The 15,319-nt window shown below is 54.5% G+C and overlaps 1 protein-coding gene across 1 annotated transcript in view; it reads right to left on the reverse strand.

Annotated features, from left to right (window-relative positions):
- The window catches only part of Trim67 (tripartite motif containing 67), a 35,190-nt gene extending 20,226 nt beyond the window's left edge, over positions 1–14,964 (reverse strand). The window contains exon 1 of the mRNA XM_046432163.2: positions 13,379–14,964. Coding sequence (XP_046288119.1) covers positions 13,379–14,389 — 1,011 coding nt within the window. The 5' untranslated portion in view covers positions 14,390–14,964. The remainder of the gene's footprint in view (positions 1–13,378) is intronic.
- Between the last annotated feature and the right edge of the window lie 355 nt (positions 14,965–15,319).

The raw sequence follows: 15,319 nt of genomic DNA on the forward strand, positions 1-15,319 counted from the left end.
GTTTCCTGGTCTTCTCTGAACTGCGGGCGCTAGGCTCAGTCAATGCCCAAGATAAACACAGCGGCCTAAAGACCCGAGCCTCAGCAGCCCTTGCGGTGGAAGCAGACAGGTCTGAAGGGGAAGCAGAGTAGGGAGCCATAGCACCACTGGAGGTGACTCACAGGGCTGGGAGGGAAGGTGGGCACACGGAGGCCTCAGCAGTGGCAATAGGGCCAAAGGGGATCCTGAGGGGGGTGGCTAGGAACAGTCCCCTCCCCAGGAGCCCCTGGGTTCCACGAGCCCACAGGCTGCCCCTCCCAGAAGCCCTAGGATCCAGTCCCACCCTAGAGGGGCTGTCATAGAGTCCTGCTGTAGGGCTGAAGCTGAGGGTCAGCGAGGGCTAGGCCCTGCACAGAAGTACACTCAGGAGCAATGAGCTCAGAGGTCACCATGAAGGAGCCACAGTGGGCAGCAGGCCCTGCCATGTTAAGTTGGGTCTCAGAATCAAAGGGGTCTTTGGCAGGACAGGGGACAGGATTGGGGGTCCCTGAAGCAAAGCGGCTCAGGAGGTCAGCTCCTGTGCACTGGCTCCCTGAGAGGGCCAGGTTACATGGAGATCTCCTCCACGGCTGGCAGCACAGAAGATCGCCATCTGTGAAGACCCCCACCCTTCAGGGCCCATCCAGGCTGGGCAGAGAAGATTCTGAGTGGACCCACCCTGCCCGGAACAGCAGGGGTCATTCTGTCGTGGGTCCCCTCGGCACCTGAGCTCCCTGCCACCACTGTCAGAAGGGCCTAAGTGACACAGAGTCATCATCCACGTCTGAGCCAGAGTCTGCAGAGCGTCAGGGCTGTTCCTTCCAGGGACAGTCTGCTTCCTTGCCCAGGTCACCCAGGTATGGCTGCTTGACTCATGCGGCCTCTCATGCTGTGGTCTGGGTGTTTGTGTCCCCAGATTCACACAATGGATACGAACTCCCAAGATGGTGGCATCAGGAGATGGCTCTTTCAGTGATGGAGTTGTGAGCACTGGGCCTCTCAAGAGGCTCCCGGCCCTTATCAGAGCCTCAAAGAGGCCTCGGGCAGCTCCTCATCTTCCACCCACGAGCACACAGGGTGCAGGTGCTCTCACCTCCCCAGACTCCAGAGCTGCCAGCACCGTGATCTCAGGCTTCTATAACTAAGAGGAACAAACTCCTGATGTTTAGGCCCCTGGGACGTGGTGTGGTGCTTCAGTCCCCTGTGGACCAAGGCATTTGCATCCACCTCACATCTGTGACTACTTGCTGCCCCTCCTGCCTCCCTTTTATAAGGACCTCGGGCGGTCACAGGGTCAGCTGAGGAACCCAGGACCACCTCCCCTCTCAAGATGCTCCACTTCCACATATCTGCTGGGTCAGGGGCCTCCCCAGCCCAGGGATTCCGAGGTAGATGCCCTGGAGGCCGCCATCCTCAACCAGAGCCTTCCTTCTCAGCCTCATTCCCCACATGCTCACTGAAGAGCTCTGTCCACTGCCTGGGAGGACCAGTGCTCACAGGCCATGTCCTGTCTGGTGGCCACGACAGGGCTCCTCCCTGGAGTCCACCCTGCTGGCAGCTGACAGCCCCACCCCCCTGGGGCTGCCTCCGGATCTCCTGCACTTCAGAGGGAGACACAGCCACATGCCTCCTTCCTCCGACCCTGATAGCCAAGTCCCCGCCCCTTCCCTTCTTTCTCTTGACTCTTTTCCTCCCAGGGCAGGCCACAGAAACTCTGACCTCCCTGCCCATCTGCCTTGGGCTGGCCACAGAGAAATCCTCTGACCTGCTTGCCTGAGAGTGCACCAGGAAACCCCTTTGAGAAGGTCCTGCCCACACTGGCAGAAAGGAGACACCTCACTGTGTCTGCACCACAGCCCTGCTGAGCTCCTCTGTCCACCAGCCTCACAGCAGACCTCTGCCCACTCCCACTGCTACACGCTGTCCAAAAAAGCCCCAAAGGACAGCTAAACACAGGGAGGTCCTGGAGGGCGTGCGCCTGGGGGGCCGTGGGAGCTCCGCCTCCCCCCTCCCTGGACATCCCTCCCTCTGTGTCCTTTGTAATAACCTTTATAATAAGCCGTGAGCGTGAACAAGTGTCTGCCTGAGCTCTGTGACCACTGGAGAAAGTCAATCAAACCTGGGGGACCCCGATTTATATCTGGTGGGTCAGAAGCTCAGGGAAAGCAACCTGGGGCTTGGGGTTAGCACCTAGGTGGGGGTCCTTGGGGATGGAGCTCTGAACCTGTGGGGTCTGACACTGACTGCCTCCAGGAAGGGAGGGTCGGAAGAGAAGAGCATTAGAAGACACCCAACCAGTGTCCACTACAGAGCTGACGGCCTGCTTGCTGGTGGGAAGAAACCAGCACACCTTTGGGGTCAGGTCATAGAATTGTGAGGGTCTAGTGGTAGATATGGAGTCTGGGTTTGCCCATGTGGCCTCCTGTCCAGGACTTCAGACCTGGCTGAGTGCTGAGGCAGAAAGCACTGTGCTGACGGATTCCCTGTTCTAGGTAGGCCAGTGGGTTTCTCTTGCTTGCCACACTGACTCGTAGGGGAGCTGATTGCACCCAACCTGCTGGGTGAGGGTTAGCAGCGCCTGCCGAGCCTCGGCCTGCGCAGTGCCCTGGGGTGGCAAAGGTGAGGCCCTTCTCTCTGCACCGCCCACTTCTCGCCTTCTCATTCTGAGTCTCCAGATGCTGACTGCTCAGGCATCTCCCAGACTGCAGAGGGCAGCAGCCTTGCTAAGGTTTGCAAGGGGCCAGTATGGATAGATCAGCACCACCAAGGGACGTCCTCGGCTAACACCTAGGCTGAGGTAGAAACCAGGAGAGGTGGAGCCGAGGAACAACACCACCAGGAACTGGCTTCCCATCAGACAGGCCCAGGGCACACAATAGCGTCTCACCCTGACCATGGGGTCAGCTGGTGCCCAGCGACCCTCAAGAGCCCACCTGGCAGAGTTAGACCCAGAGTAACTGGAACACATTCCCTGGGGCCTGGGCTCATGGGGTTCTGCGGAAGTCAACAGAAGAGCACAGCTGGCACCGGCCTGCACAGCATAGCCATGGCCACACTCTGCGCCTTTACCTGCTGCTCCCCTATAGGTGTGCCTCCCTTGCCTTGCAGGGGCTAGTGGGCATCCCAACTCACTCCAGTGCCCCTCCCTCCACTGTCTTGCGTGGAAGCTGGTCCTCGGGGACCCACACCTACTACATCCTGCCGTCTTTCTCTCCTGCTGCCATGTGTGGTTTTGGAGAGGGAGAGCTTGCAGGTTCCATCTTGGGATGAGGTACTAACGTGCTTCCAGTGAGTATTTGTTGAATAAGTTAGTATTTTCCTTGGGCAACATGTCAGGGAAGTTTCTGGAATGAACCAAGGATCAGCAGCAAGGACCAGAATTCCCCTTTAGCTTTGTGCCTGACGTGCAACATGTATTGGAACGATTGTGTGACTGACTGCTCTTACACTTTGGGGGTACACTGCAAAAGGCCTCGCTTGATTTGGGGAAAAGGTCCATTCATACATTGTTGGTGGGACTTTTTCCAGTAAGCACTCTGGAAAGCAGTGTTGAGGTTCTCAAAAGACGAGGAATGGAACCACCACTCTACACCACTCCACAGTATAAATCCAAAAGATGTAAATATCCAAATACTATAGGGACATAGCCACATCAGGGTTTACAGCAGCAAAATTCACAACAGCCAAGCTGTGGAAACAACGAGGTGCCTTCAGTAGATGAATACACAAAGAAAATGTGGTAGGTCCACACGACAGGCTATTAGCTATAAAGAGAGTGACTTACGGATTTGACAGTAAATGGATGGGCCTGAGAGTTTCTCTGATATGCAGAAACTAGTCCAAAAGAAGGGGGAGTTAAAAAAAAACACAAAGAAAGAGAGAAGGATAGGGGAAAGATCAGAAGAGTAGATGGAGGGGATCAAAGAGGAAGAGAAAGGGATGGGAAAAGGCAGGGACCCTGGAATGGATCTGATAGAACTTCTGTATGTGCAGCCTGGACGTGGCACAGTGGGTCCCAGCATCAGATGTGTCCACAGGACACTAATTAGAAAAATAAATGGTAAAGGGATTGAAGGGAGAGTGGGGAGAAGGGAGGGAGTGGGGACAGGTGGGTGGGCCCTGAATCAGAGCCAGTTGAGTTTCACACCTTTGTGATAATGTCAAGGTGTACCCCAGGGTTGCATGTAACTAAAAGAAATTGAAAGAAAGAAAATAAAAGAAGAAGCGGGCCTCACCCCTGGAGACGCCAGGAGGCAGTCAGGCCTGGGATGCTGTAGGCCCATTTCAACCTCAGGCCACCACCTGCAGCTTGCTCAGGAAGAGCCAGGTCTGTGCTCTTTACCATTTTGCATTGAGAGAAGAAATGGATTTTAAGCAAAATCAATCTAGAAAAAGTCTAGAACCAGAAAAGGAGTTGAGAGGAGACTCGGTGGTAGAAAGGACCGTCTGCCCCCGGCGGAGCACCGGCTCCTGGAGTCGGACCCCACAGGCAGTGTCTCTCTCTCTGCAGCTCCAGGCTCAAGGAAGAATGCCCCCTGCACAAAGTAGAAAACAGACCTAAAGACTGGCCAAGTGGAGGACACCGCAGGACTTTGAAAGTGTTTCCTAGTTCTTCCACAACCAAAGGAAAACAGAAACGTTGTGACCACTACCCAGGGCGAGCGGTAGAGGCTGGAGTGACCTGGGAAGAGCTGGGAAGAGTCTGCATGGGTTGGCCATGCGGAGCTGTCGCCTGCCACACAGAGGCTTCCAGCAACCAAGTGGACATCTCACCCACACTGAATGCCCATTGCAGGTCACAGGCAGCTCTTCCCACCCCAGGAACATCCTGGCCTGAAGGCAAAAGAAAAGCAGATCTATTTATTTCAAAAGGGGTTTAAGACAGCTTGTAAGAGTCTATAAAATTTAAGAATGCATTAATTAAAAGAAAAAAAAAACCCTCTTGGTGGCAGAGCAAAGACCCCTCACAGCTGAGGGAAAGAGAGGAAAACCTGTATCCCTGGTGAGAAGTAGAGACTGTCCTGGGAGTGCTCTGAGAGAGGCACCCACAGCAGGGACAGGGAGGGACAGGCAGCGTGGGGAGGAAGAGAAGGTCAGGAGGCTTGACGTGGCCCAGGAGGGAGTCATGAATTTGAAGAGAGGTCAACAGAAATTACCCAAACTGCAACACAAAGAGATAAAAAGAAGAGTGTCCAAGAACTATGGAATGTTATCAAGCAATCTAACATACGTGTCATTGAAATCCCAAGAGGATGAGAGAAATGATAGAGGGATAGGGGGTGTGGCCTTGTGAGAGCACTTGCCTAGCCTGTATGAGGCACTGGGTTTAGTTCTCAGCACTGCATATGAATAAATGAATAAAATAAAGTCCATCAAAAATTAAAAATATTTTTTAAATGATAGAACAATTATCTGAAGATAGAGGAGACAACAATTTTGCAAAAATAATGAAAGACATCAAACCACAAGTCCAAGAAGTGGGGCGGGCTTCAGCAGGAGATGAACGCACGAGCATCTCGTCATTGCTGCTGCTTGCTCCTAACAAGAGTCCCCATTTATACCTGGTCCACTGCAGTAGCCTCAGATGAGTCTTCCTGTCCCCACTCGTGTCCCCACCCTCCCTTTCTGAACAAAGGCCCCAGGGACCTTCTAAGAGCCACACCTGGCTCCCAGCCGAAAGCCCTCTGGGGGTTCCCCTGGCACCCTGTAGGACCCAGGGTCCACTCTGCCCTGCATTCCCTGCTCCACCTGGCTCTGCTCCTGCCAGCCATTCACACGCTGGCCCACTTCTGCCCCTCAAACCTGACATGCCTCTTCCTGCCTCTGGTTCTGGGCTCCTGCTTCCCTTTCCGGCATGCAGGGCTGGTCCCTTCTCCTCTGTCTTCAAGTCCTATCTGGAAATTTGACTTCTGCACAGACGATTTCCAACCTTCTTCACTGCTGAAGTATCTTTGTCACATTATCCTTACTTCTGTCTCAGTACTTGCCAGCATCAGAAGGCACCTCGCCTGTTTACCCATTAGTTGTTTTTTTCTTTCTCCTGTGACCAGATGTTTGCCCTTGTGGGAGACAATTCCTTCTACAACCAAGCACTTACCTTGTCCCTGCAAGGACACAGGTGCTCCTGGATTCTCTGTGGACCCAATAAGTACTTAGGTGGGTTAAAAAGTAAGTACTCAGAATAATGCCATGATGGCAAGACCCACGGTCAGCTTGGACTATCACAGCAAGTGCCAGAGGTGGTGTCTGGTTCCCAGGAAGCACAGCTCAGCTGATGGGCAAACCCACTGGGTGGAGCAGCCAACCTGCAGAGGGGCCTGTGGAGCCACAGGCCTCGGCTCTTCATTTTAGTGGCCCACCTCCCATCATTCCCCGTCATTGCTTTCCTGGTTTTGTAGCTACCACCTAAAATCAAACTATAAGCCAGGACGGGCAGACTGGGCAAGCACAGGGTTTGCCTGCGCTTCCTGACCTGGCTGTTCTCAAGTCACCTGCTGTCTACACAGGTGCTCCAGGCAGGTGCTTCCTCCAGGTCCAGTCCCTTCTGCAGTGGCCGTCTGTCAGGCAGACCCCCAGCACTCCTGGCCTCCTGCCCCCATGGCCCCTGGCCCTGCCCCGTCCCTCCTGTCCTCTGAACCTCTTCCCTGTGCTGCATGTGAAATGGGAAGACTATTTGCTCTCTTTGCCCCCTCCGGCCCCAACCCCTGTCCTGTTGGCTCTTCGCAGGTTGTTTTGCCCACCTGCTTCTGATTTCCTTTCTTGCTGCCCATTCCAGTTGAAGGAGAGATTGTGCCATGTTTGTCCCCACCATTCGGAGAGGACAGACATGGGCACACCCTGTCCCATTCAGCTAACCCTGTTTCTTCCACATGTAATGACTCCTCTGCAGGCGCCACACGGATCTACTGTTTAGCCCAACATACACTTGGCCTTCTGCGGTGTCTTGCTGTTCAACACACACCCTGGGGAAAGTGGAGGCCATTTTCAATATCATTCCAGGGCTTGCTGTGCAAGTCCAGAGAGCCCTTCACCTCAGGTTTCCTTATCTGCAAAATGACAGGACCACTGTTCATAAACTCCACCAGCCAATAGCTGACTGTACAAAACAGAAAGTCCCCCACAGAGCCTCTCCCTGTCTGCCTGGATGCTCTGGCCCAGAGGCCCCAGACTGTGACCCCTTAACCTCCACCATCATGCCTGCAGTCCCCTCAAAAGTGGATAAGGCACACCCCACTGCTTTCTAGAGCAACAGACACAACTAACAGGAAATCCAAGGACAAACATCAGACAGCTTTCTTTTCCATCCCAGAGAGCAGCAAAGAACATGTGTGCAGAGTTCCTTCCCCTGGCCCCTGCCCTCTGCCTTGGGGCTCCCTCAGCTTTGCAGCTGCTTCCCACCCTCTGAGATCGGGAGGTCGGGTGCCTTCTTGACTCTCGGGTTCAACACTCTGGATTGCCCTGGAGTCCACTCCAAGGAGCGTGGCCACTTCTCAGATGAGCTGCAGTCATGGGCTCATGCCCTGTAGCCCAGCACACAGTCCCTGCAGGCATCTCAAGTGCAGACCCTGGGGCAGCAGGACTGCTCTGGGTTCACAGCCCCGCATTCCCATGGAGGCAGGTGCTGAGACTGGCTCTCTCAAGAGCGGGTGAGTCTGGAGCTGCTGTGCTTGCATCTGCAATGCCCCAAGGCTTGTCCATGTGTTGAAGGCCTGTCCCAGCTGGTGGTGCTCCCGCAGGTGGTGCAAGCTGAGGAGGCGGGGCCTAGCTGGAGGAGGTAGGTCACTGGAGACAGGTCCTCTAGGCAGCATTGACCCCAGCCACTTTCTCTCTGTCTCCTGTCTGCTACAAGGTGAGCAGCCCACTCCACCAAATACTCCTCACCATGATGTTCTGCTTCACCAAAGGCCCAAAGAGATGGGGCCAAGTGACCACAGACTGAAACCTCTGAAACCATGAAACAAAAATATTCTTTCCTCCTTCAAGATGATTCTCTCAGTTACTTTGTCACAGCAATGGAAAATGGGCAAATGTTTTTCTATAAAGAGACAGATAGTATTTTTGCCTTTACAGAACACCCATCTCTGATGCACCTACTCAACTCCCTCCAAAGCAACTACCGATAAAAGTAGCCATAGGCAATAGAAAGCAAAAAAGCATGGCTGTGTTCCAATAAACCCTTATTTGTAAACACAGGTGGCGGGCCTGTGTGCTGGTGCTTTCCTTAGAGTGCCTCAGAGAGCATGAGGTCCCTCCCATCTAGAACACTCTGCATGGTTGGCACTTGCAGGCAGGCCGCTCATCAGGAATGTCCACCTGTAGGGAGTCTTTCCACTGCAGGCTAAAGATGTGGAGAGCCACGGTACATACTATTAGCATACTCATAACTGGTGACAAGAGGGACCTCCTGTCATACACTTTGAGGCTGATTTCAGTTCCGAACTCCTCGAACTCTCAAATAGTCTTCAAAGACAAGAGGAAGGCCTTTAAGCTGTGGGTTCTGGCCTCTCCCATATAGTTTCCCAGCTGTGTGGGGCGGTAAGGAAGAGGTGGCTCTGAGGGCATGACTTGAGCTCTCTTTCCAGTGGTGGTTCCTGCAGTGCTGACCTTGGCACCCAGGACCACCATGGGCACATCTCCAGGACTGGCAGCCCTGCCGTGGGCTCTGAGCCAGCCAGGCACATAGAGCCTTCTTTTCCCAGAACTTCAGAGTCAGTGAAAGGCTTAGCTCCCCACCACCCCAGGCTCTGTCTCAGAGTGCACAGACCCCAGGCCAGCAGAGGCAGGCAGGCTGGAGCCCCAGACTTCCTGGAGGTCACTGGCCAACGTGTTTTCTCTCTCTAACTGTTTCTTATGGCCACCCAACCCCACTCCAAAAGACCACAGGTGGACCTTGGAGACCCTGAAATCCAAGATACAGGGCAGCAGAGCTGTACGTGTTAAATTAACTCTTGAAGAGAAGAAGGCCCCTGACTAGTTAGGAATATGGACGTCTAGATACTTGTGATCCCCTCTATTTCTAACAAAAATGAAGTGAAAGTTGCAGAAAACAATTATTAGAAGTAAGACAGCCCACACCAGTGCTTTACCCTACTGGTCCCCGACCTTGTGAATTTTTTACTATTGACATAATTTTGCTGTTGGGAGAAACAACAGGACAGGCAGTAATCTGGAGATATTACTCAGACCTAAAAGATGGATACCCTTTGATATAGCAATCGCACACTTGCTAATCTAACCCAAGGAAACAGGAGTGTCAGGTATGGGTTTTAGCAGAGAAACGTCCAGCACAGCTGAAGACTGAAACCTCTGCACAGCACTAACATATTGATTAACTAAAAAATAACCCTTCAATAGAATGGCACACAGCCATGGAAAACCATGCATTTGTACCATTAGTAAAGAAGTTTATATTGCAGTTTGAAGAAAAAAGAGTGTCGAAGCAATTCCAGAAGGAAAAAAATCTACCACATTAGATGTGTTCCCTCTGAAATTAGAATTTGCAGATGACAGTTAAGGCCACATTTCTTCCTCTGTAATTGCAGTTTTCAGGAGAGGGCCCTACTGGTAATACGGGGCTGTAATTGTTGGAGTGAGTCCCCCACGGCCGGGTGCAGGTGGCCACAGCTCAGCCTTGCCATGCATGTGTGGTCTTTCTGATGTCTTTCCTGGAGGCTTGAAACCCCTCAATACTTCTTTTACCGAACATGCTGATGGTGCTGGGAAGCCATGGCCCCTGGCACAGCCTCCAGGCCAGAGGGAAGTCCCGACTCTCCTGAGGTCTTCAGGCTGAGCCATCCCTCACTCCGGAGCAGCATTCCTGGGGCACCAGTGAGATGCTCAATGCGCTTCTATGGAGAGGCCTAGCCCGTGTCCCACATCCTCAGCTGGGAACAGTGTCCTTACCTTAACTTAGGGCCAACCACCTGCACCCATCAGCCAGAGTCCCCAGAAGCAGGACTTTCAGATGTGATCGAGGCCTGTGACAGGCTAGGCCACAGTGACCTTCCCCCTGGCTTCAGGAGAAGCAGAACTCTACCATCAGTAGCAAAAAAGGCAATGCTGTCTGGAAAGTGGTGGTCTTCTCACCACTGGGGTCTTCTTCAGGTCAGAAGCTCCTAGAAACAGTTAATCCTCTTCCAGGGGAATCAACATAGAATTTGTTTAGCCAAGATCTAAAGATTTCTGTGTTTAAAAGGTGATTATCAACCTTGCTTTGGAACAGACCTGGGTATCTCCTCCCTTAGGAATCGCTAGTCGGAGAGGAAATTGGGCGAAGGGAGCCTGCGGGGGAGGCCCTCCGGGCCCAGGAGCCTGGGGTGAGTCCTGCTGGCAGCTAGGAGGTCCAGTGTGGAGCTGGGGTTTCAGACAGAAAACAAGAACCCGAAGATGTTAAGGTTCACAAGAACTTGGATGGCCCAGTGGGAGTGTGCAGGCAATCGTTCAGTAGCCACCCTCACTGCTGGGGTGGCCCTGGTGCCTACTCCAAAGCTAAGCCATGAGTTCCCCCATGTGTCTTTTCATGTCCAGTCCCTGGACACCACAACACATGCTCAACAACCTCCTTTTCTGTAGGAAAACAACGGCGGCAGCGCCTGCCTGCAGTCATAAACACAAGCTCCCCAGAACTACCTCGCAGTGTCCGGCTCCATTCAGGAGGACGTGGCTGTCCCTGAAGCAGCAGCACTAGATACAAAATTCAGATGCAAGAATCTGCACAGTCACAGTGACCCTGCCCACTCCTGAGCTGACACCTGGCTGCTGCTTCTTCTCACGCTGGCGCACTGTTGGTTGGGGAGAGATTTTATACACTGACACCAAACTGGGGGTGACCACTGAGTCTCCCTGCATGGCTTTGGTTCTTGGCACCACAGCTCATTATCCACCTCTTCCATGCAAGATGCTGAATCTCTCACAACTGCAAAATCTCATATCGACTTTCCTTCATTCCAGTCCTCACTATTCTGAACACTTCAGTGGCAATACCCAAAATTGGTTTTGGCTTTCTAGGCTGTGAAAACATAACAGCTTGTGAAACCAGAATGTGAGATTTAGAACTCATGCTTCTTGTCTTGGTAATTGATCACAGCCTTTTTACAATGATTTCTTGATTTGTAAAATGATGTCGATTCACTTAAAAGATGAAATAAGTAAGGCATCTACATTCCTGCAAAGTATATGTAACAAAGGGCCATATGGGAAAAAATGAACTTAAGCCAGGTGTCCCCAGTCAGCTCGAGGCTAGGTGGGGGCTCACCACAAGAAACCCCAAAGTTACCCGCTCACATTTTCTCCAGATAACCAAGTCAGTGAGGTCAAAACAGCACTCAGGCTGCTGCCCTGCAGCTTTCTGCAAGTCCTCTGATTTGAAGTGTCAGGACTGCAAAAGCAATCCCACTTAATGGGTCGGGTAGTATGCTGGAGGCTAGACCTACAGAATTGTGCTTAATCCACCCACAAGGATCCACTTAGATATAACTTTCAAAACGTTTTAGATTAAAATCACCTAAACTCATTCAACTAGTAAATTGCAGGCTCTAGAGAGATGCAGGGCTGTGCAACCTCAGAGCAGGGTTTCTCACCAGCAGTACTGTTGGCATTTGAGGCTGGGTAAGTGTCTGGGAACTTTGCACTCTGGCTCTCAGCAGCCTCCTGGGCCATGCTTCCTTGTTGCTAATGAACTCCTGAAGGTTCCCAAAACTATTGGGTGGGGTGGGACATCTGCACATGGGCCCCCCAGAGAACCACTGCTCTAGGACCATGGACTTGGCCCATTCCCTCCTTCAGATCCACATGCAAATCTTCCTCTCCAAGGGGGATTCCTCAAGTGTTCCCTATTTGTTTCTTCTATTTTTTTTATTTTAAAATGTTAAATTACAATAACAACACATGTTCATCATAGTAGATGAAACTATATATAGTAACTGGGTATATTTCATATACATACAAACAAATCTGTACAGAATCAGTTGTCTCTTCCTCTCTTCTGTGTGGCCCTTTCTGCCTGTTCCTAGTTGGGTGATAAGGTAGCCTTGGAAAATTGCTCTATTTTCCAATCAAAACACATACAGTATTTCCCGTTGGATGGTATGGAGACCTCTTACCTCCTCTAGAATGAGAGCTTACTGGAAAGAGTTCATGAATGAGGGTATCAGGAGCCCAGGGGCACTGGGGAACCTTGGACAATAGGCTCTAACCTGCCCAGCCCAATACCTCCAAAGGTATTGAACCCAGGTTCCCACTGGGCCTTTGGGTGGGAGATTAAGTATTGGTTAGAGCTGACTCCAGCCTTGCCTTTGGGGCCTGGTGAAGGGTCTAAGCAAATATTGATAGTTTCTTCTCTTTCTTGAAGTATAAGATAGGAAGACAAGCCAGATGCAGTAGTGCATGCCTGCAATCCCAGAGGCTTGGAGGGCTGAGGCAGGAGGATCACAAGTTCAAGCCCAGCCTAAGAAACTTAGCAAGACACTGTCTCAAAATAAAAAATTTAAAAAGGGTTGGGGATGTAGCTCAGTGGTAAAATGCCCCTGGGTTCCATCTCCAGTGCCAAAACAAAACAAACAAAATCTGTCAGCGTAAGTTTCTGGGGTTGACACTCTGCTTCCTGCTGCCAGCAAGTCCCAGGGGAAGGAGGCTGTGGAGAGGTGTGCCTGGTCCCCTTATTAAGAGATCACCTATGACTCCACCCCTACCCCACTGGCCCAGTGATACAGTCCCAGGCAAGAGAGAGTCTCTGGGGAAAACACTCCCTTCTTGAAAGGGCACAACCCCAGATGTGCCAAGGAGGCATCTGCCCTCTAGGCTGAAAGGCATTTTGAGGACAGAAGGTGCTGAAGAACAGCTGAGGGTAGGAAAATTCCTGCTCTGGAAGACAGGGTGTCCTGCTGAACAGGCAACAGTGCATCCCTTCAGGCAGGGCTGGGGTGCAAACTCCCACCTTAGAGCAGATTTTGAGCAGGAAGTCCCCAGACAGTTTTCTTCAGCCAGGTGGTAATGTGCACTTTAAAAATGCATTTATTTTCAAATGGAGGGAAGACCCTATTTGGCTTAATTGGGAAGGGCCTCCAGGGTACCCTACTAGCCTTTGGGAGTGAGAGCCCTGCTTCTGCAATTGGGGTGGCTTGTATACAATCACAGTTTCCAGTGGGAGGGGACTTAATGAGTTATTTTCTCATATCTTTCCCAACTGCAATGACCAGCTCAGGGTACCTGATTCATAAACACCGGTTAATCGTAAACTGCTGGAATGAATGAATGAACGAGGATGTTCCTGCGTGGCCCTAAGGCTAACCCTCTGCCAACTTTGCATAAGAGGCCATGGGTCCCTCCCGCGCTGCGCCTGGGCGGCGCTGCCAGCGCTCACCTTGTGCTGTTTCCACGTGGCCCCCAGAGGCTTCACCTCGTGCTTGCCGTGCCGGCCCTCTTCCAGACACAGGTAGCACACCGGGCTCCGGCAGCTCACGCAGTACATGCTGTAGTTCTCCATGTCATGCTCCGGACACGTGGGAAACTTCCGGGCCGCGCTGGCCCCAGTGCCCCCTGGGCTTTTGCAGCCACTGCCAGTGCTGGGGGTCGCAGCGGCGCTGGGCGGAGCCGCTGCCGCTTCAGGTGGCGCGGGCGGCGGCGGCGGCTGCACCAGGCGATGCTTGGCGAAGGGGCCCCGGGAAGGGTGGCACTTGAGCTGGCAGGCGGCGCAGTAGAGCACGTCGCACTGCTCGCACAGCGCGGCTGCCGGCTCCGGCGGGGTGCGGTCACACAGCTGGCAAACGGCCACCGCCACGGCTGCAGACGCCCCCGGCGCGGTCCCGCGGCCCTGCTGGTACCGCTGCACGATGGCTTCCAGCAGTCGGTTGCGCTGGAAGCCGCGTAGGCCGCGGTGGTCCAGGGAGGCGCTGCGGTGGCACTGCGGGCACGTGATGGAACTGGAGGAGGACGACAACGAGGAGCAGGCGGCGCCTCGGGCAGCCGCGGCAGAGGAGCCGGGGGGCGCCGGCACCATGGGTAGTACGCGGACCCCGTTGGGGGACTTGAGGCTCGGGGTGTAGGAGCCATAGCCGCTGTCCGTCTCGCTGTACAAGCTCAGCTTGTCTGCGTGGTCCCCGCCACCTGCCGCTCCACCGCCCAGACCGCCCGCAGCGTTTGCGTTCGCTCCGCCGCCGCAGGCCGCGCCGGCTGCAGTGTCTTGATCCGGAGGGGGCGCGACGGCGGCGCCACCCCGGGAAAGCAGGAGCGGTGGGGACAGGTGCTGCTCGCCGTCCGGGGTCTGCACAGCAATGGTGCGAGCGCACGGGAGGCAGACATTATGGGAACAGGGCAGGATGATGGGCTCGCGAAACAGGGAACCGCACACCGGGCACTTCAGCTCCTCCTCCATCGCCGCGCCCGCAGTCTGAGCTGCTCGCGGCCGGGGAAGAATGGCCGAAGCTTCAGAAACGGGCGGCGGGGGCCGAGTGTGGTCAGCGCCGGTGAGACGGAAGGCCTGGGCATCACACGGGTTTGCCTCCTTGACAAACTGGGGCACGCCCCTCTCTGTCCTGCGGCCACCGCCCTAAGACTCCTGGGGGCTATGGAAGGGAGGGGTCCTCACCTCCTGCCCACAAGGCTCCTGCACCAGCTCCTTCAGCTTGTGGCCAGAGTCCAGAGGCTGTTGGCTGCTATCGCGGTGGCCTGCGAGGTGCTCCAGGAGATGAATCAGCAGCGCCTCCGCCGGCTGCCGCGAGCCTTTTCTGCACACCGGACCAGCGGTCGGCTGAGGTTGGCCAGCTCTGTTTCAGCTCCTGGCTCCGCGGGGCGGCTGTCCCGAGTCCTCCTTCTGCCCCGGCCCCGCCCCTATCGGGCGCGAGCGCAGGCCGCTCCGCCCGGGCTGGTTCAGCACTATGAGGCGGCGGACAGCGCTGCCAGCGGACAGTGACCGTGGGGTCCCAGCTCCCGCGTGCGCAACGCGAGCTCGCCCGCAGGGTCCGCTGTGCCGGGCCACCTCGGCAGCCCCTCAGCTGCAGACGGGCCAGCTGCGCCTAGGGCTGCCTCCCCGAGGCCGGCGTTGACCCACGTCCCTGGCTCGAAGCGCTGCTCCTGCGGCGCCCCTGACCTTGGCCGCGCGACGCTGCGGCGGCGGGCGGGGGGCGAGCGCCCGCTGGCTCGGGAATCCCCTCCCTGCCCCGCCGCCTCCCGCGCCCGCCGCGCCGCGCGCCCAGGAGTTGTAATTTTCCGAGCCGGGAGTAACAGGGCGGAGGGGGAGGCGCCAGCTCAGCGAATAGGGGCTAGCGTCTCGCTGCTGAGAGTCAAGGGGCAATTCGAGGATTTC

Source organism: Marmota monax, unplaced genomic scaffold (assembly GCF_021218885.2).
Source record: "Marmota monax isolate L192 unplaced genomic scaffold, Marmota_monax_Labrador192_F-V1.1 WCK01_AAM20220418_F8-fsc00071, whole genome shotgun sequence".
Taxonomy (NCBI): domain Eukaryota; kingdom Metazoa; phylum Chordata; class Mammalia; order Rodentia; family Sciuridae; genus Marmota; species Marmota monax.